Source organism: Heterocephalus glaber, unplaced genomic scaffold, assembly GCF_053883595.1.
Source record: "Heterocephalus glaber isolate CG9 unplaced genomic scaffold, H.glaber_assembly_v1.0 deba00001613, whole genome shotgun sequence".
Lineage (NCBI taxonomy): Eukaryota > Metazoa > Chordata > Mammalia > Rodentia > Bathyergidae > Heterocephalus > Heterocephalus glaber.
The window spans coordinates 29,540,264-29,560,685 of NW_028258384.1; the positions used below are offsets into that span (position 1 = coordinate 29,540,264).

A 20,422-nucleotide genomic window follows, 5' to 3' on the forward strand; every position below is an offset into this window, starting at 1 on the left:
AGCATTAAATATGTGGATAACTGCAAAGAAATAGTCACTTGATCTACCCTTACATGGGTGATTCATAGAGGCCACACATTGCCCAGACAGCTCCCTCAACATGTCTGAGCAGAGATGGGCCACTAGATTCAGGCCTTTACTTCTTTCTTTCTTTATCATTTTTGGTACCGGGGATTGAAATCAGGACCCTGCGCTTGTAAGGCAGGCATGGTGCCACTGAGCTACATCCCCAGCCCTGAGGCCTTACTTCTTGATGGGGAGCTCTTTGCTTATATCCTCATTGGTATGGCCTAGGTTCTCACTGATGCACTGTAGTCTGAGTTTCTTCGTGCTTAATTCCTCTTCCTTCCCTCTCCTTACACAAGTGTGTGATGGGCATCACAGTCTAGACTCTCTTTAATTTTTCTTGTCTCTCCCTCTTTACATTTTATAGGTGCTTCTCCAACAAACCTGTTGTGCATGTTGAATTTTGTCTTGACATCTACTAGGAGGGCCTGAACAGATATAAGGTAGAGTATATCAAAGACATGACTTTCCAGGAAAGAAAGGCACAGTAGGGAAATAACTAACATTTTCTTGAGTATCCACTAAGGCCCAGATGCTGTGATCGGTGTTTTAGATTGGTTCACTCTTTTTTAATTCCTGCAACAATTCTATGAATTCTGCTATACTAGTTTTCTTTTGCTTTGTATTTGCCTGGTATATGTTCTTCTATCTTTTATTTTTATTTTTATTTTTGGTGGTGGTGGTGGTGGTGAATGCTGGAGATGGATCCCAGAATCTTCAGCATGCGAGACAGCCCCTGTCCCACTGTTCCTTTCCTCTACCTCAGCTCCTTTTCATCTGTTTTATTTCAAACTTTTCTGGATATTTTTAAGTGCATCTCTGAGAATCTGCACCAGTTTTAAAAAAAAACAATCTGAGGCTTTATTTTAAAATGTGAATTTACATATATTAACATTCTATTTGTATTTCTACTTTCACTTTCTTTTTTTTCCGTATCGGGGATTGAACTCGGGTCCTTGCGCTTGCGCAGCAGGCAGCAGGTGGCGAAACCACTGAGCTAAATCCCCGGCCCCACTTTCACTTTCTTACTTTGTGTTTTTCATTTACCATTCATTTTCTTTACACTTTCCCCTCCCCTCCTTTCCTTACTGTTGGAGTAATGAATTATTGTTTGGAATTTACACATACTATTTTAATCTTTTAGTGTTTATCATAAGTTTTTTCCAAATTGCTATTCTTTTATTTTTTATTATATTTTAAAATTTATTTATTTGCAGTACTAGAAACCCTTGTGTATGCCAGACAAGCATTTTATCACTGAGCTACATCTCCAACCCTTTTTAATTTTGAGTTTTAGGGTCTGTCTAATTTGCTCACACTGGTCTTTAACTTCTGATCCTCCTTCCTCAGCCTTGTGAGTAGCTGGGATTGTAGGTAGGCGTCACTGCATTTGGCCCTTTACATTTTTCAAACAAAATCTAAGATATCTTCCACTTCTCTCCTCTTCCTTGTACAGATTTTAACATTTTAGAAAAAATATATAACTTATGATAATTGACATTTGTATAAGATAAACTATTAATCATTATCATTATTTTAGTTCAGTAAATTATGCACTTTAAAATATATTGTTTTGATTCTAGAAAACATTCACCTAAGTGTTACCTCCATAATGAATCAAAAAGAAAAAAAATGAAGAGAACTGTCCAATTTTTTTTTTCTAATAATGGGGATTGAAGCCAGGACCTTTGCACTAAACTAAATGCCCAGCCTTTTTTATTTTATTATTTTGAGACGGGGTCTTACTGAGTTGTTAAGTTGCCCAGGCTGGGCTCAAACTTACAATCTTCCTTCCTCAATCTTCCATCCTCAGCCTCACAGAATGCTGGGATTACAGGTATGAACCACTTCAATTCTTAATGGTTTCCTTAAAGACTCTTAAGAGTCTACAGACCTCAGGTTGAGAAATATAGTTCTTAGGAATATATTCTTCACCCTTCCCTTTTGAGAAGGGAGAAAGAAGAGAACTGTCATACGTGAACATTTACTCTATGCCAGAAATTTGCCTTAGGCAAGAAAGCCTTATATTTAGTGGCTACCTTCTTTTTCAGGTATTTTACTGTTATCATGTGAGTTATTTCACATGATTTTGTACCAATCCAAATTCATTCTTCTGAATGGAAAACGGGGATATTTACATTGTTGATATTGATGACAATAGTAAATAACAATTGTAAGCTGGAAAGCTGAGGCAGGAGGATCAAAAGTTTGAGCCCATTCTGGGCAACTTAGCAACTCAATGAGACCCTGTCTCAAAAATAAAAGATAAAAAAGACTGGGTATGTAGCTCAGTGCTAAGGCCCTGGGTTCAATCCACAGCACTGCCCCAAACAAACAAACACCACCCTACACAATTACAATAGCCATTTATCATGGACTCATCATATTAGCTGGTATTAAATGTCATGGGAGTAAACAGGCTTTTTTTTTTTTTTTTTTTGGTACCAGGGATCGAACTCGGGACCCTGCACTTGCCAGGCAGGCACAGGAACCACTGAGCTAAATCTCCAGCCTCCAGCCCAGGAGTAAATAGACTCTTAAAACAACTCTTTTAGAAGAGAAGTCATTAAGCTACATGAACCTATGTTATCTGTATAGTTTTAATACAAGAAACTTGCTAAATCAATAGAGATTTAGCTAAGAATTTGGATATCCTTACTTACAATTGCCCTCTTTTAAAAAAATCATAGGTCTAAGGCCTAATAAAGTATTTTAGGTCTTTCTTGAATATTCTTAGGACTTTTAAAAAGAATAAAACAGTATTAGTCTGGCATGCATGATGGTGCAAGCCTGCAATTTCAGCACCCTGGGAGGATAAGGTAGGAAGACTGTAATTTCAAGCCCAGTCTGGGCAATTCAGTGCCTTAGTGAGGCCCTGTTTCAGGGGGAAAAAAAGGCTGAAGGGCTCAGTGTAAAGGCCCTGGGTCCAATCCCCAGTACCACAAAAACAAACAAACAAGAAATCAGTCAAAATAAGAAATACTCTATGATCTTAACTGGAAAATACTAAATTATCAGCCATTATTTCTCTTCCTATTTCCAGCAGAGATCAAGGAAAGGGAGGTTAGTGGCAGACCTGGAAGTAGAAGCTGAGTGAAACCAATGGATTTGCTTAAAAATTGACAAGGATTATATTTATTGGTAAAATCAAGCCAGATGTCCCTGGATGGGAATGGAGGACACTGGAAGGTATCAAGAGAAGAGAGGTCAGGATCTGTAGGTCTTTTCAGTAGCTGAGATATGAGCATTTCTCCATGTCAGGATACAAGGAAGACTCTGTGGTAGGCCTGGGAAGTTAACCACCTGCTCTTGCCAAAGATTCACCTACCCAGAGTTGGATGGAAGCAAGAAGAATACAGGATCTAAAGATATCTTGCCAGTTCCAAAAATAAGCATATTATTTCTAACCAGTGTCTGATGACAGCAGGGACCACCTTACCCTTTGGTACTAGGTTAAATCCATAGAATGTTTGTACAACTAATGGAGATGGGACATCCCTGATAACAACTGAAGTTGATTTCCGTATCAGGGTTGGATATGGCTCATGTTTATGTTATTTTAAGGTAATTTGAAAATGGGATATTTCTTATATACTAAAGCATATAAACTGAGTTTCATTTTTGTTTGGTAAACTTTCTGTTCAAAGTTCCAATAACAGATCCTTATTTTAGTGTGTTTTATGAATACCATAAGCTATTTCACAACTCCCTTGAAAGGGCTAGGAGTCCTTTTTTAAGAAGTCATTTAGTTGGCCAGGCCTTAGATCCCACCGAGGACACAAGGGTGAGAGATTTCCAAAGCTGCCCACAGGGTCATTTATCAATCACCAATAAAGAACTTGAATCACTTTAAGCCATCTGACACCAGGAATTAACCTACTAACATGGCATTCACTATGACTCAAAGTCCAAGAAGTACTTTTCTTCATTAAACACGCATTTGATCAACCAGTTACAGACAGCTGATATTTACGTAACGATAAGACACATGAAACTATAAACAAAACCCTTTTCTTCTTTACATGGGTCCCTTCTCCTGTCACTCCCCTGTCTATCCATTAACCAAAACTGAGCAGAAATTGAAGAGCAAGGGGGGGGGATTTAGCTCAGTGGTTCCGGCGCCTGCCTCGGAAGTGCAAGGTCCCGAGTTTGATCCCCGGTACCAAAACAAACAAACAAACAAACAAACAAGAAGTTGAAGAGGAATAATCGACACATGATGGGTCTAGTCATTGCACAGTGGTGTAATAGTCATGATGCTGCCAGCCTAGGAGCTCAGCTGGGTTTTACCACTCTGACAACTATATTGACTAAACACTTAAAGCATGTTCAAGTAAATGACTTAGTAGTACCTATTCTAAGATGGTGACAATAGCAGTACTTATTTTAAGTATTTCTGTGTAGGGTAAATGAAGATACTTTGTTTACTTGCAATTTGCATTTCTTTTTAAAATTAGCCTGTTTATGACATGTGGATCAATGGAACATAATAGAGGATACAGAAACATTCTCAGACACATTCAGCTATTTGATCTTTGACAAAGGGGCCAAAAGCATATGTTGGAGGAAAGAAAGCCTCTTCAACAAATGGTGCTGGGAAAACTGGTATCTGTTTGCAGAAGATTGAAACTTGACCCATATCTTTCACCATTTACTAAACTAAAAATCAAAGTGAATCAAAGATCTAAACATTAAAACAGAAACATCGAACCTACTATAAAATAACATAGGTAAAACACTTAAAGTCATATGTATAGGAAATGATTTCCTAAAGAGAACCTCAATTGCACAAGAAATAATAGCAAGAATCAACAAATGGGATCACATCAAATTACAAAGCTTCTGACAGCCATCAATTGGTACAGTGAAGAGAAAACGTACAGAATGGGAAAAAAATTTTGCAAGCTATTTCTCAGAGGACTAATAGCAAGAATATATAAAGAACTCAAAAAATTAGACGACCTAAAATAAAAGACCCAATCAAGAATGGGCAAGTGACATGAACAGATACTTCTCAGAGGATGAAGTCCAAATAGCCAACAAATATATGAAACAATCTTCAACATCCTTAGCCATTAGAGAAATACAAATCAAAACAACACTAAGATTCCATCTTATGCAGGGAGTGGTGGTGCACACCTGTAGTCTCAGCACTTGTGAGGCTGAGGCAGGAGGATCGCCACAAGTTCGAGGCTAACCTGGACTACATAATGAGCTCAAGGTCAGCAAGACCATGTCTCAAAAAATTTTTAAAAATTAAAAAAAAAGCTTCCACCTTACACCAGAAAGGATAGCAATCAAGATTGCAATCATCAAGGTACCATACTACAACAGTACATGCATACCAATGTTTATAGCAGCACAACTCATAATAGCTAAATCCTGGAAGCAGCCTATATATCAACAAATGGATAAAGAAAATGTGGTATCTATATTAGAATGCTACTCAGCTATAAAGAAGGATAATGTGAGATATTTGTGGTACTAGGGATTGAACTCAGGACCTTGTGCTTGTGAGGCAGATGCAGTGCCACTGAGCTACATCCCTGGCAAATTTGAGACATTTATAGGAAAATGGATGTACATGAAAAACAATGTTGAGTGAAATAAATCAGACACACAAGGTTAAATACCACATAGTATCTCTCATTTGAGTAAGGCAAAGTACAGTACAAAGAGCACAATAAAGAATGGATAGAGTTCGATCCCTAGTACCAAAAAAAAAAAAAAAAAATGGATAGGAGACAAAAGGATAGATCTCTTGCAAATGTGAAGGGGTCCAAGAGAATCTAGATGAGAAGAGAGAAGGGAAAGGAAAAATTAATAGAATAAAGATATGCCATTTACAGGGACCTAATAACCTAAAACATGTCATAAACATAAGCTATGATTAATAATATCAACAGGAATGAAAATGGGGAAAGGGGATTTATAGGAGGAGAGGAGGTATGAGGGAAGGGGATTAAAAAAAGAATCAAGCTGTATTATGTACATGTACCCACTCCCCAAGATGACTGTAAACTGTGTGTACTGCAAACATGTACCAATAAAAAATAAATAAAATTAGCCTTTTTGTATGTATGGACTTTAGTCTCCTATAACTTGTAAAAAACACTTTACATTTTAAGGATATCAACTATTCATCTTTTATATATGTTATATATTTATAGATGACTATTCTGTTCTTGTGCAACATGTCTAAAAAATTCCTTCATGTTGTTTCATTATAAAGTTAATTAAAATATTTATGTACTCAAATCTATCTAACTTTTCCTGTGGCACATTGTCAGTAATCTAATGTTTAGAAAGGTAACCTGAGTAAAGATTATAAAATCTTCATTTTAGGGAAGCAACCTTTAGTTTCATTTATTAAGTGTGAATCTTTAAACCATTTGGAATGTAGAAAAGTGTAACATAAACCAAAAAGTCGAACATTTCTCCCAAATATTTTCTCCAAATATTTCTTGACTATACTCTTCTTTCATGACTGATTCTAATGTTCCCTGTAACATATGAAGAAAATACATATAGAGAGTCAGACATTCCCATTCTGCTCCTCTGATCTATTCTGGTGACCCAAACTGTTTTATAGTACCATTCTATAACAAATTTTTACTACACAGGAAATCCTTTTCTTTTTCAGAATCTTCCAATTTTCACATTTTATTTTCATTAGTCACTTAAAAATAAACTGGTTTCATTAGGTTTGAATTTCCTTTTTATATCAATTTGGAGAGAAAATACATAAAAATTATATGTATAATGCTCCCAATTTTATAAAAAAAAATTGTTGTGATCTTTCAAACATATATACACATGCATAATTATCCAGATATATGGCAAAGTAATAATAGTTATTTTGGGTGTTCTAGGTATTGCCAATTTGCACTGCCCCCCTTGTTCTTCCCTCCCTGTTCTGTATACCTTAGGCTTACCGATAAGACTTCCAGTTTGGCCAAAGAGAAATACCCAGCAAGAAACAGAAGGAAAAAAAGTGAAGTTAGGTATTTATTTGTCCCGGGTTCTCTCTTCAGGGTGCTGTGAGCCAACTGCATTCTGAAGATCACAGCTGCTATCCAGAAGCCCTTTCCACACCGATGTATACCATTCCCATTACCCCTCCCCTGCTCCTCTCCCTCCCGTTCCTCCAGAACATCTTCTGCTTCCCCTCTTCTACTCTCTGTTGTCTTCCCCTTTGCCTGCAAGTACTAATCCTGTGTGATGCTCTGAATTGCCCCACCATTCGTGCATTGAAGTCCTAACCTTTAATAACTCAGAAAGTGAATGTTATTTGAAAATAGGGCCTTTAAAGAGATAATAAAGTTAAAATCAGGTCATTGAGGTGGGCCCTAATCCAGTGACTGGTGTTCTTGTAAGATATTAAGACACAGTCAGGTAGAGAGAGAAAAAGACTGTGAAGACATAGGGAGGAGGAGATAGCCAGGTACAAGCCAAGAGAGGCCTTAAAAAATCAACTCTACCAATACCTTGAACTGTCTTCCAGCCTCCAGAACTGTGAGAAAAAATGTTGTTTACGCTACTCAGGCTATGACACTTTGTTATGTCAGCAGGAGTGACTAATACACACCATGACCCTACCATTCTGACAACTTGGGAAAAAATTCTTTATTAACTGCCCTCAAATCCACTTATTTCTTGCTGGGACCCTGCCTGACCCAATAGGGTTATACATGACTCTATTTCTATTATTTGTTCATAATTATCTATTTCAAAATTTCTACAATAACCCTGGAACACTTTTCTTCCTAAAGACATGAGCAGTCATGAAAAAATTTGGACTGGGCAATTTCCATGTTAAGATGGGTTTATAAGCAATGGCATCTAACACTATCTCTTTTCTTTACATACCCTCTCTCCCTCCAGATCCTCTACTTAAAATTCCCAACGCAGCATCCAAGGGATTATAAAAGCAGAGGGAACATAATATTTGTGCTGAAACTAGGGAAGTCTGCCATTCTTGGCTAAAAACCTACAAGTATTTTTGATAGATATAATTAATACCTAAGGTGGCTGGTTACCCACGCTTTCTTTGGTGGAAGAGGAGCAAAGCTCTGCATACATAGGACCATTGGAATACCCATTAAATGTCCCATTACACTAGGCAGACTCATAGGGTAAGAAGTGTCAGGAAAAAACTAGCTCATATAAGGAGCACTAATAAGCAGTCTACCCCAAGAAGCCACACAGAGGGGAAAGAAGGGGAAATGGCCCGAAAAGGCACACTTGTGGCTCCCACATCCAGTGAGAAAAGGAATTTTTTCACTTGGGAGTCACAACTCTTGTGACACTACCCATATTTCTCCTGAGCCTTCTGAGTTTGTCAGTCTCAGAAACATTAAAGGCACACTGCAAAATTTCTTGCTTTGAAATTTAGAAACAAATTTTATTTAAGATCTGAAATACAATTCTAAAATATCAACTTTGCCAGAAAACTGTGTCTACACAATAATGCATTGCCTCTATCATGTTAGAACGTGCATTGGACTCAAATACAAAAACCATGAAACAAACCACCATCCTTCAACAATTTGAGCAAAACCATGAAACAAACCACCATCCTTCAACAATTTGAGCCATAGAATGCCTAAGGAACAACATAGGTGGATTTGCAGAGGATGGGCTGTTTTACTTCATTCAAGCACCATAAAAAAAAAAGAGCACAAATGTATGGGTTTTCAGGTATATACATTAAGTTGAACCTTTGGCACTAGGAATCAGGGCGCTTTGTCACATAGCATTTAACACATATTAGAAAATTGTGTAGTGTCAAAGGGATAGAACCACCAGTATTTAAGCAATGTTGTCAACTACGCAATAAAATGGTCTACTGAATGTTTTTTTTTGTCTAATTACTGCATACACTGGTAGCAACTTCAAAATGAGGAAAGGAGTTTATACTCCTTTTATTTTCTGTTTAAAGCAGAAAACAAACTGAAACATAAGCCCTGTTGTACATTGACAATTTTAAAGAACATCAATTATACAAGTAAAAGACTAAGAACAGAAAATGTTTACAGATATCAGACATTAACAGTGAGTGGTCAGTAGACCCTCACAGGGCTCTGCGATGGTAGTCAGCAGAAGCCACTTTGTAATCACTGGCAGTAAACAGTGATGCAGAATTCTTTGCCAGATACTTTAGGAAATCATGCAAATAGCCCAACAACAATGCAAGGCTCTTCTCATCAAGGGGTGTATAGGCCAACATTGCTCCTATTCTTACAAATAATCGCAACAGGTGTGGCGCTCCATAAACCTGGGACATTGGCGCATCAGGGTGAGCCAAGAGGATTTCAGCATATTGGGGCCTCTCAAATTTGTAGAGCAGCTGAGTGCCCAACATCACATTGAAATACTCTTTTATTCCCGCGACAACTTCATTAACTGCATATTCCTTATTATCAACATTTCCTTGTGATTTCTTACAATTTGCATACTCTTCCAGAATGGCATCTACATTTTTCTTAGCAGGAAGTTGAAAGAGCTGCTTCTGCCTGGTCACTAAGTCCCAGTCCTCAACAAGCCATGGTTTTAATTCTTCAGGAATCTTCACCTTAACTTCCATTCTATTCTTAAATGCCTCCTCACTTTCAACGGTAGGGTCTGCCCGGGCCCTTTTCTTCCGAGGGGGCTGGGGTGCTTCACTGGTACTGCCACCATCTCCATTCCCAGGAGTCTTCTGTTTGTTCTTTCTCGTCTTCCTCACAGATCCCGAAGGAGGGTTCTCCACAGAGCGACCTCCCCATCTTCCTGGAAGAGCTGGCTCGAGATTCTTTGGCTGTGGACCAGCTGTCTTCTTTCCTGAGGAGGCCCCTCTCATCTTACTTCTCTGCATATTGCTTCGGGATGGCTTTTTGAAGTTGTCTTCTTCTGCAGATTGCTGTCCACGAGTTTGAGAACCCTGCTTTCTGGAACTCATTCAACCCTGTTTTTTTTCCAACCACTGTAATACATAAAGTATTTTACTTGGTTGTTTTCTATGTAAACCTTTATGCTACATAAAGGCCCATGAGAACACAATACATATTAACTCTCTTGAAATTTGGATTTCAAATCCTATTTCAGGAACATGTAACTTCCATCTCCTCACCCCTCTCTGATCCTCACAATCACCTGCACCCCATCCAACTATTCATCAGACATGCCCATAAGTTAGTTTTTTGATGCACTTAAAAGATAAAACTGAGATTTTAGAGAAAAAAGGAATTGAATAGAAAAGAAACCATAAAAGGCAGTGGAACTCGGGCAGTTTGGAACATGCATGGAATCCCAGCACTCTGGGAGGCTGAAGGAGGAGGACTGTCAAGTTCTAGCCCAGCCTGGGCAGCTTAGTAACGTAGCAAGACCCCATCTGAAAATAAAAAAAGTAAGACAGGCTGGGAATGTAGCTCAGTGTGAAGGCCCTGGATTCAATCCCTAGCACTGGAAAAAAAAAGGCAGTGGAATTGAAATTGGAGACTTTGGAAAGGGAGTAATGACAATTTAAAAGAAATATGGAGATTAATTTAGTTGACAGGAGGCAAAATGAGTAATAAGAAAGGTTTATGTGTAAAAGTCTAGATGGGCCTCAACTAGGGCAATGACAGTAAAAAGAAACTGGAAATTATATGGAAGAATATGGTAACTGAAGGAGAAGTTATGACACGAAAGATGTTCAATGTGCCTATAATTTCAACCCAGGAGAATATGAATAAAGCATGGATTTTAAGAGCTAGTTTGAAATTAGCAGCAATGAAAGAACAAAGGTAATTTATCCTTTCATTAACCTCAGTCATCATACATTACTACATATCTGCTTTTGGATAAATATTATGGTAGGCATTAAGGATTCAAACATCAGAAGTGACAATTATGATATCACTGTCAATGACTGCTTGGTGGAGGAGGTAAAAAATTGGTGAGAGAGAAGTCAGTGATCAAGTGTTGAGGATGGTGACTGAGTCATTAGTATCACTGCCAAATGAGATGGCATTTACAGAAAGAAACTGATTAGAGGACAAAGTTTAGTATTGGACTTATTGCACATGAGATGTTCAGTTAAACATAGCACTTTAAAAGCTCAGGTGAGAGGTCAGATCTAGAAATGGAGAACTAAGAATCATTAGTATATAGCAAGTAATGAACACTGTGAGAGCCAATGAAATCATACAGGGAGAACAGAGGCAGAATTTCAAAGTTTAGAATTCTGAAAAACCTAAGGAAGAAAGACATTTAAGGAGTGGGCAGAGAAAGAGACCACAAACAAAACAAAAATGCTAAGTGTAGCCATTGGAGAATTAAGAGAATGTTACTGTAGAAGCCAAACAAGTTGAGTTTCAAAGAGATAATCCACACTGAAAAAATGAAGCAGGGAGAGCTAGTAAGATAAGGGTGTAAAAACAGACTATTATTCTTATGGTGTAACAAGAAACAATTCCTTTGACTTACACAATCTTCCTTCTTTCCCTTCCAAGAACTGCTAGTAATTTCCCAGATGGAATCTTATAGGTCTTCAGGGATGGTCTGGAAGGATGAAGTGGGAGACACAACCTAGAAAGGAAAGCAGGTATGTGCAATGAAGGACTTTTGTAAAACCACTGAAGGGGGAAAAAAAATTATGTGGTTTATAATGGAGCCATGAAGGAAAATACGAATCCTGTTTGCCAGACAATCCTTTACTCCAATTAGTCTCCCAGTGATGAGTTATGAGACCTTGTGTACTCTTAGCTTCTTCTCATCTATTATTGTGGCAATTTATTTTTTTTTGCAGTGCTAAGGATTGAACCCAGGGCTTTAGCACTGAGCTGCATCCCCATCCCCAGCCTTTTTTTTTAAAATAGGGCTTATTAAGGCTTATTTTAATAGGGTCTTATTAAGTTTCTCGGGCTGGGCTCAAACTTGGTGATCCTCCTGCCTCAGTTTCCCAGAGTGCTGAGGTTTCAGGCATGTGCCACCATGCCCAGACAGAAATTTTTTCTAGACTTCATAGGCTCTTTTAAGAATTTCATAAATTTGATGTGAAAAGATAGCACAATACTTCACAGGAATACTTGAGCATGTAAACATAGACACAAACTTGTTCACAGCAGTGGTGTTTGGAATACTAAAGAATTGGAAGCTGAATATTCTTTAATAGGAACGTAATATAAATTATGTATGCACACTACATAATATTCAAATGAGTTTAAGAGGTCTATATACTGACATAGAAAGATGTTCAATATGTCATTAGGGAAATGGGCACGTTGCATTAATACTGTGTACTGTAGGATCCCAAAGGAACGGACATGTGTAGGATTAAGCATGTCTCAAAATACTCCTTATCAACGTGATCTCATTTCTATTTTAAACATGTTTAAGTGTACAGGGAAATCTAGATAAATTCCAGCATGTTAAAATCAGGGTAACCTCTGAGAAAGGAATGATACACTAGCCTTAAGTCAGGTTTCTCTAACAACTTTCACCCAAACCCCATCAATCACTATCCCTTAAGACTCCATGAGGTCTCAGCCAAGCTCCAAAGAGGTGCTCAGTCAAGACACTCTTGAAGATGGGAGTGGTGCCATCTGTCTGTAACCTCAGCACTTTAGGAGGCTGAGGTAGGAAGATTCCAAGTTCAAGCCTAGCCTGCACAACTTAATTGAAACCCTGGCTCAAAAAAAAAAAAACAAAACAACAACAGGTTGGGGGTATAGGTGTAGTTCAATGTGAAGGCCCTGGGTTCAATCCCCGGTACTGCAAAATAAACAAAGACATGCTTAAAAATGGGGGCCCTGGATCAGGAGTGTTTTGGGAAGATGCCTAGGCACTAGTAACACTTAGTTTCACTAAGTAAACAGTATCCTACAACTGAAAGGGCACAAAGCTCTGAGCAGACAGTAAAGGGCAACACCAGCCTGCATAGCATCAGATCTATGAATATAGACTGACCCTATGAGATCAAAAACCTTCTAGATAGTGGTAATAGTGGATAATATCATGTCATCATTCTTACCAAATACTACTTTTGCAGTTTTTTATAAAGGAATTCATTGTGACTGGAACAGAGAGGATAAAGTATGAGGTTATCAGAGAACTTAGTTAATATGAGCAAAATCCAGAAAGCCCATCATGGGGCATCATACAGTGCAGAGGTCCCACACAACAGATGGTAGTTAAAATACCACCTAAAGATTGCTTATTACAAACCAAACTGTGTAAAACACTGAATAATGCTGGGCTAGATAAAGACTATTTTGGAAGCCAGAATGGTCATCAGTAATTCCTTCCCCAAAGGTCAGCTTAACTTACTGTATATCTTTGGTAGTGACTGCACATTCACATTAAGAAAACCACAAAAAAAGTTCACCTTCTACAAATTCTTCTATAATTCACATAAATTACTGTGCTGAATGCAATGTCTGACATGGCTACAAAAATACAACTGCAGCATTAGCCAAGGGTTGCTTAGCTACAGTGAATAAAGCCATGAAGTTTTCCTAAACAACTGCCTTAGTGACTTCTATTTTCATCTGGGCATCCTATTCTTTTAACAGCCACTACTACCCAGGAGTTGGGGGCCAGACATCAAGTCTTTTTTTCCCCTACAGTACCGAGAATTGAACTCAGGGCCTTTGCACTAAGCTACATCCCCAGCATTTTTTTTTTTTTAAGAGGATCTCCTTAAATTGTTAAATTGCCCAGGCTGGGGTTGAATTTGTGAAACTGTCTCAACCTTCCAGAGTCCAGGGATAACGGGGGTACACCACCACTTCCAGATGAAATTCCCTTCCTTTTGATGCCTGGCTCCTAGTTATAATACAAGTTCATGGAGAGCTTTGCTACTGTCACTCCATTTTGTACTTTTCTTCCCAGAAGCTTAACACTGCTGCATGATTCCATGATACTGCTATGTACATACTTTAACATTTCCAAGTTGTTACAAACTTGGGATCTGCCAGTTTCTCTCGAATTTCAGGCTGCTGTTGATTGCTCAGTGTACTTTTTGCTCCAGTTTCTCTCTCCATCTAAATATTGTCTTACCACCTCTTTAAGTCTTCGCTAACTACTCTTGTCCATTTCTCTCCTATCTCCACTGCCAAATGTACCTTACAGTACCCTGGGTTTCATGCATTCGTTTTACTTATGGAACCAGATTGCTTATTTCAATTGGTAAAGTACTTGTGCTATACCTATCTTGCATCTCTTGCAGCAACACTTAAGTTCTTGGTGGGCATACAATAATGAATCAAATATGGGGATGTAATTCAACATAGGAAGAAAGGGGGTTCACAAACCAAGGCTGTGGACAGTCACTACTTTCCCAGCTGTTCCTTATAATTCAGCTCTAGGGTAAGCCAGAAATTGAGAAAACCCATTTGTATGTTTGCGTTGTTTTCTACCTTTAATCTTGTAATAGTTAAATATACATGTAAACAGGTAAGTTCACACTATTAAACCCTACATCTCATTTTAAAAAGTTACTGTAACTAGTCATTTTCCAACAGTAAGGTTATAACATGCAAGTTCTGAGACTAATGAATTGCTACTTCATCAAATGGGTATACTTAATCTACTGTTACTCTCTTTGGAAAATCAAATTTCCCCATAAGGTCAACAGTGAACCTAACCACTGAATTTGATTTGGTTCTTATCCAATTCAATTTGCAACCAGAATCATGGAATTAAGTTTGTGAACTGAGGTACCACTGTACCTTGTGCTATCTCACCTATTCATTCTGTAAATCACTAAAGTATTTCATGCAAGCATTTTTTGGCTATATTTCCTATTTTTTTTAGGAAGCAGACTTAGCAGGTCAAGGTACAACAGTTCTTTAGTGGTACCTGGGATCAAACCCTAGGCCTCCTGCAAGTGCTTTACTACTGAGCCACACTCCAAGCTGGAGGAATACCACTTAAGGCTCCTATTATTTCTAAATTTCTTCCCAAAGTTGCACTAAGAATTTTACTAGTGGGTCAAATGTTGACCACACCCTACACCCTAATAGTCTTCATTTTACAATTTGTGAATTAGCTAAGGAAATGGGTTTAATTGTTCACTCTATTTATTGGAGGGCAGTGCTGGGGATTAAGTCACCACCTTGCACATGCTAGATAAATGCTCTACCACTGAGCTACATCCCCAGCCTTCAGTTATATTAGCAATGTCTTAACATTTAAAAATGTGCCTAGTATTAATTTATACTTCTGTTCTTTGAAATTGTTCTCAGTGACTTTGACAGTTTTTTAGATATTTCTGGTGAATATTTTCCCCTAGGGTGTTCTTTTAGTGTCTTGTGGTCAGATTTTGTTTTACATAAGATACATGGTTTTCCCTTTCACGTTTAAGCTAAAAAATTAGAATTGATAATTATTTTGCAGATTTGTTTTATACTTTACTTTTTGTTGCTGGGAACTGAGACCAGGGGTTTGCCCATGCTAGGAAAGTGTTCTACCACTGAGTTATATCCTCAGTCTCACAGAATTTTTTAAATATTTTAATCCAAAAATTAAAGACTATTAACTAGTTATATTATCTCCCAAGTAATTATATTTTGTGGCATTATTTACTTATACCAAGCTATGTAAACATATAAGCATTCTTTATCATCTCCCACCCCTCAAACACAGAAGTACTCTGTGTATAATTTCAATTCTTTTTTTTTTTTGGTACCGGGGATTGAACTCAGGACCTTGCGCTTGCGAGGCAGGTGCCAGAACCACTGAGCTAAATCCCTGGCCTTCAAATCTTAATATACTTTCACATAAAATCTTTCAAACTCAATGTGTATGTTATATATATATATATATATTCATGTGAATACACATTTACTTTTATAAAATTGAGATTCCTATTGCTCTGCACCATGCTTTTCTCACATCATGGGTGCTTTTACATTTCAATACATACTCAACTCTTAATATCTACCTCTCATTCTATAATCTTATGTATCATAATTTAATTATCCTTGTATGTCTGAAATATTTATCTCTGAAGGATATATTGTGAGAGGAAATATTCAAGTGTAAGGATTTGCATATTTATAACTCTGATGAGATAGAGCCAGATTCAGCTCAGAAAGAACTTTTTAAATTTGTACTCCCAGCAAAAACATGGATGTTCGGGCCTACAGTGACACTTATAATGGGTAACAAGGATGTTTGATGCAGTATTATTTGAAGTAACAAAACACTGGAGTCAATTTAAAAGGATACTAATTGTGACTTGGTAAAATAAAATGTAATAATGTGGCCTATCTTTGCTAGTTAAAACAATGTCACTGTGAAAGAAATCAGAATTCTATGAATGGACACAAAGATATCGAAGGCAATTTCTTAAATAAAAACAGTTGCACATTACCTATAGTGACACCATATTTGTACACAGAAAAACACGAAACATTATATATATATATCCGTACATATTTTTAAGACATATATAATTTAGTGATCTAGAAGGAAATAGAGCAAACTATAAAGGGTGATGAGGGACAGAAAAATAACAGGGTGGTAAGAAAAGGAAAACTGAGGCTACTCTATAATATAAACTGCTTACAAGATTGTATGTACATATCAATTATGTGTCTACAAATTTATAAGATACATGTATCCTAATTTTTCAGTTAGTCACCATTGCATATTATATACTTTGTAGGTATACCACTCAGACTTGTTTCTCTCCCCTTTTCTAGGTTTTGCCCATCCTTCGAGGTCCAGGTCTCTTTCCTCTTTGAGGCTTTCTCTATTTCAGGTCATCCTGGCCCGTGCTTTCTCTGAGCTCCAACAGACCAAAAAGCGTACCTCCCTACCTTTGGCCCTTAATCATTCTCTAAATGACCTCATGTAAATGGATTTTGTGCCTACCTTTCTAATTTCTCTTCCACCAGGGAAGTGCCTTTCTCTGAAACCTAGCTTTCAGTAGGGAAAAAATAAGACGGAAAATATAGACTCCATGAGAAAACAGAGCTGTCAAGAGACTAAAAAGCTTTCCTTCACCTCTTCATGGCAAGCAATGGACCATTTGGGATTCAGGCTCCAAATAGTAATCTTTCGTGTTGGCAGGTATTTGTCACAAATGAGTGTGAATAACAATTCCTACAGTTTGTTGGAATAAACCTTGAATTGGACACTATCAGTTACATTTATATCAATTTTCTCTTTTGGATCTTGGAGCATTTCCTTTAACAGATTTTTAGTCTGAACAAACAAGGAATCATATAAAAACCATTAGCAGACTGAATACGTTGTGATCTGCTAGTTAATATTGTAGCTGCTGGAAATTTCCTTATAAATATAATAAACTTAAAGCCTTTCTAGATTGTTAGGACAAGCCAGAAGTCATAATTTCAGAATTCAGTTCTAGTAGTAACTGCTGCTTCTGGAAAATGAGAGAAATCAACAGTATTAATTTTTTTACAATTCCAAAAAGAAGTACAAGTGTACACACAGAGTCCACCAAAAAATATATACACACTTCAGGAAAAGAAAAATAGTATGATGTTTTCCAACAGATGGTGTTACCCTGTTATGTGGGACCCTAGAGGTTGTTGTATACTGAAGAAAACCCACTACACTCCCAGCCCTTACAGAAGAAATTGAAAATGCATGTGCAGCAATCTCAGTGACCAAGGTTACCCAAGCAGCAGTTTGTCGTACTAATAAATGTCCGAAAGCTAATGGCCACCACTTTGTAATTGTAGAGGCCAAATGTAACTTATATCAATCTCACAATGTCTCAGTAAATTTAATATTAAAATATTTATATAAGTTTTTTTCCCTGAAGTGTGTATACTTTTTTCGGCAGACTCTATATAAAACAGCATGTGTCAGGATGAATAGAGCCTTAATTATTAAAGCAAACACTTATACGTGCTAGGCACTGTCCAGTGTACTTTAAATGTAACCCCTTCAATGATCCTAGAAAGAAGGAAACTTACATACAAAGTAAGTGTCATGCCCAGGATCACACAGTAAGTGGCAGAGCTAGGATTTAAATTTAGCACATCGGTGTTTGCCCTCAATCACCAAACTATGCTGCATATGGAATGTCCCATACGAAAACAACCATAATATTGAGATTTGTGGTACTATAGAGGATCAATTTCAGTATTTTTTATTAAGGGTTGTAAGATTACACAGCCCTTTGTTGTTTATTCATTTTCTATACTGGAAGCAGCAATGGATTTAGCTCTATCTTTCCCTTCTCAGAATTCAGAGTACTTTCCTAGATAGGAGCTTATTAATCTTTAAGCTAGGAAGGTTAAGGCCTAGAGGAGGAAGGCACTTACCCAAGATTCTGTAATCAAGGATGGTTCTGCAATCAGGATCAGATTTCCTGATCCTTATTTTATGGCAAACTTAGCTTTTCTGATGGTGACCTAGAAGGTCAAACAAAAGGACAGAAAAGAACATAAAAAGATATGAAATAATGGTTTTCTTCTCCATCAGTCAATGCAATTTTATCACACACAAAGGATGCCACAGCTGATAAATAATATACAAGTTTTTTTTTTCTTTCTTGTGGATAGTTTCACATTCACTTTACTGTACACTTATCTAATTTTTGAAAAAAATACTTTTATTTGAATAATTTCAAATGGATAAAATTAGAGGGAATAGTATTACAAACCCACTGGAATCCATCAACCAGCTTCAACAATTACCAACTGAAGGCCATCTTGTTTCATCTGTAACCCCACCCACTGCTCCCCCCCCCCTCCGATTTTTTTAAGCTCACCAAATAGTCGACTTCTATATTATGGAAAATTTCTAATATATACTAAAGAAAACAGACGAATATAAGGGACCTCATCCGCCTATCATTCAGCATAGATGGTGATTAATTTAGGGCCCTAATTTTATTTCATTTATACCCCTCCCCATTTCTCCCTATCGTAAAATTATTTTGAAGCAAATCCTAGTCATCAGCATATTTTGAAGTCAATCCCAGGCATTATTTAATCCATAAGCATTAATTCCACAAATAAAAGACAATTTGAAAACATAACCACAATATGACTCCCACGTCTAAAAAATGACATCAATTCCTTAAACATCATCAAATATCGAATACGCATTTAAATTTTCCTGATGCAGATTAGATTTTTACAGTTGCTGCGTTCGAATCAGGATTCAAACAAGGCCTACTCATCGCATGTGGTTTATCTCCAGCTCGCTCTCCATCTCCCTTTTTTTTTTTTTTTTTTTTAACTTTTCAATATGGGGAAATTCCAATCCCCGCTAATTTGAGGTGATTTTCAGGTAGCAAATTATTTCACCAGTAAAGGTTAATATTTTTATCATTAATTTCTTCTAGGGAAGTTGATATACAGAAATGGCACTATAATGAGAGTATTTACGCAATTTGTAATTTTTCTCATTCTGTTACGCGAACATTTACCCCCATTAACAATAGCTAATATCTGTAGAAGCTAGGCTTCATATTAAGTGCCTTATACGCACTATTATACAGTACACGTCTCTGAGGTAAATACTATTATCACCATTTTACAAACATGGAAACCGAGACACAGAAAGAACACAGCCTTGCCCAAGCTGGGCGTTGGCGAGCAGGAATACAAATCTAGTTCTGCCGACTGTAAAGCCACAAGCGAGTCCTGTCTATACACACGGCGAAAAGAGGAAATCATCGACCCTTTCTCCCCACCCCCACCCCGAAACCTGAAACGAGAATCCAGCTCTTTCCAGTAGGACGTGTGATCACCGCTGTCCCTCCAACCGCCATAGTAAAGCCAGGTTTCTCTGGTAACTGATATCCATAGGCAGACACGTCACCCTGGAGGCGGGCTTAAGCCCTTCTGCCAATCACAATCGTCTTCTCTGAGTTTTAGAATGTTCCATAACCAAATGATTGGATTACTACCCCCACGTCAGCAGTGACACTTAGCCGCAGTAAAGGCGGGCGCTAGCAACCTGCTTCTTCATGGTTAAGGCCCACAGAAAACCAATCATCTTCCGTCTTTGCTGCGGTTTTGGCCAATGACGTTTGTCCTTTTAGGTTCTTAGCCCGTCCTCCCAAAGCGCGACAGCCGTTGGGTCATAAGTCTATAGGGCAGAGTGTTTCACGTGGCCTATTTTCACGACCCAGAGTTCCCCTGGCCAGAGCGGCTTTTTTTTTTCCTCTCTCTCTCTTCTGCAGGGAGGGATTATGGGTTTGTGGGTTCCCCCCCACTGGGAAAGGAAGTGTCTACGTGGCCTGCAGAAATAGGATAGGCGGAAATGAGCTAAGATTCCCGCGAGTGGGGAAGCGCGAGGTCAACCCTAGGGCCACGCCCCTAAGGCTGTTACGCAACTCTCGGAGAAGGACGAAAAAGGCGCAATGGAGGTTTTGACGTGTGTGCGAGTGGGGGTGGTGAGT

General features: G+C 37.9%; 1 protein-coding gene across 1 annotated transcript; it reads right to left on the reverse strand.

The window, feature by feature from the left end:
- Positions 1-8,441: 8,441 nt before the first annotated feature.
- Morf4l2 (mortality factor 4 like 2) lies at positions 8,442-19,984 on the reverse strand. Its single transcript, XM_004875092.4, has 4 exons — positions 19,726-19,984; positions 18,333-18,422; positions 11,515-11,616; positions 8,442-10,030 (listed from the first exon to the last, which is right to left on the reverse strand). The coding sequence occupies exon 4, from the start codon at positions 10,004-10,006 to the stop codon at positions 9,140-9,142; it is 867 nt and encodes a 288-aa protein (XP_004875149.1). The 5' UTR covers positions 10,007-10,030; positions 11,515-11,616; positions 18,333-18,422; positions 19,726-19,984; the 3' UTR covers positions 8,442-9,139.
- Positions 19,985-20,422: the final 438 nt, after the last annotated feature.

Bases quoted from the DNA above. Each gene is read 5' to 3' on its own strand.
- Morf4l2 (XM_004875092.4), bottom strand. From the start codon at position 10,006: ATGAGTTCCAGAAAGCAGGGTTCTCAAACTCGTGGACAGCAATCTGCA.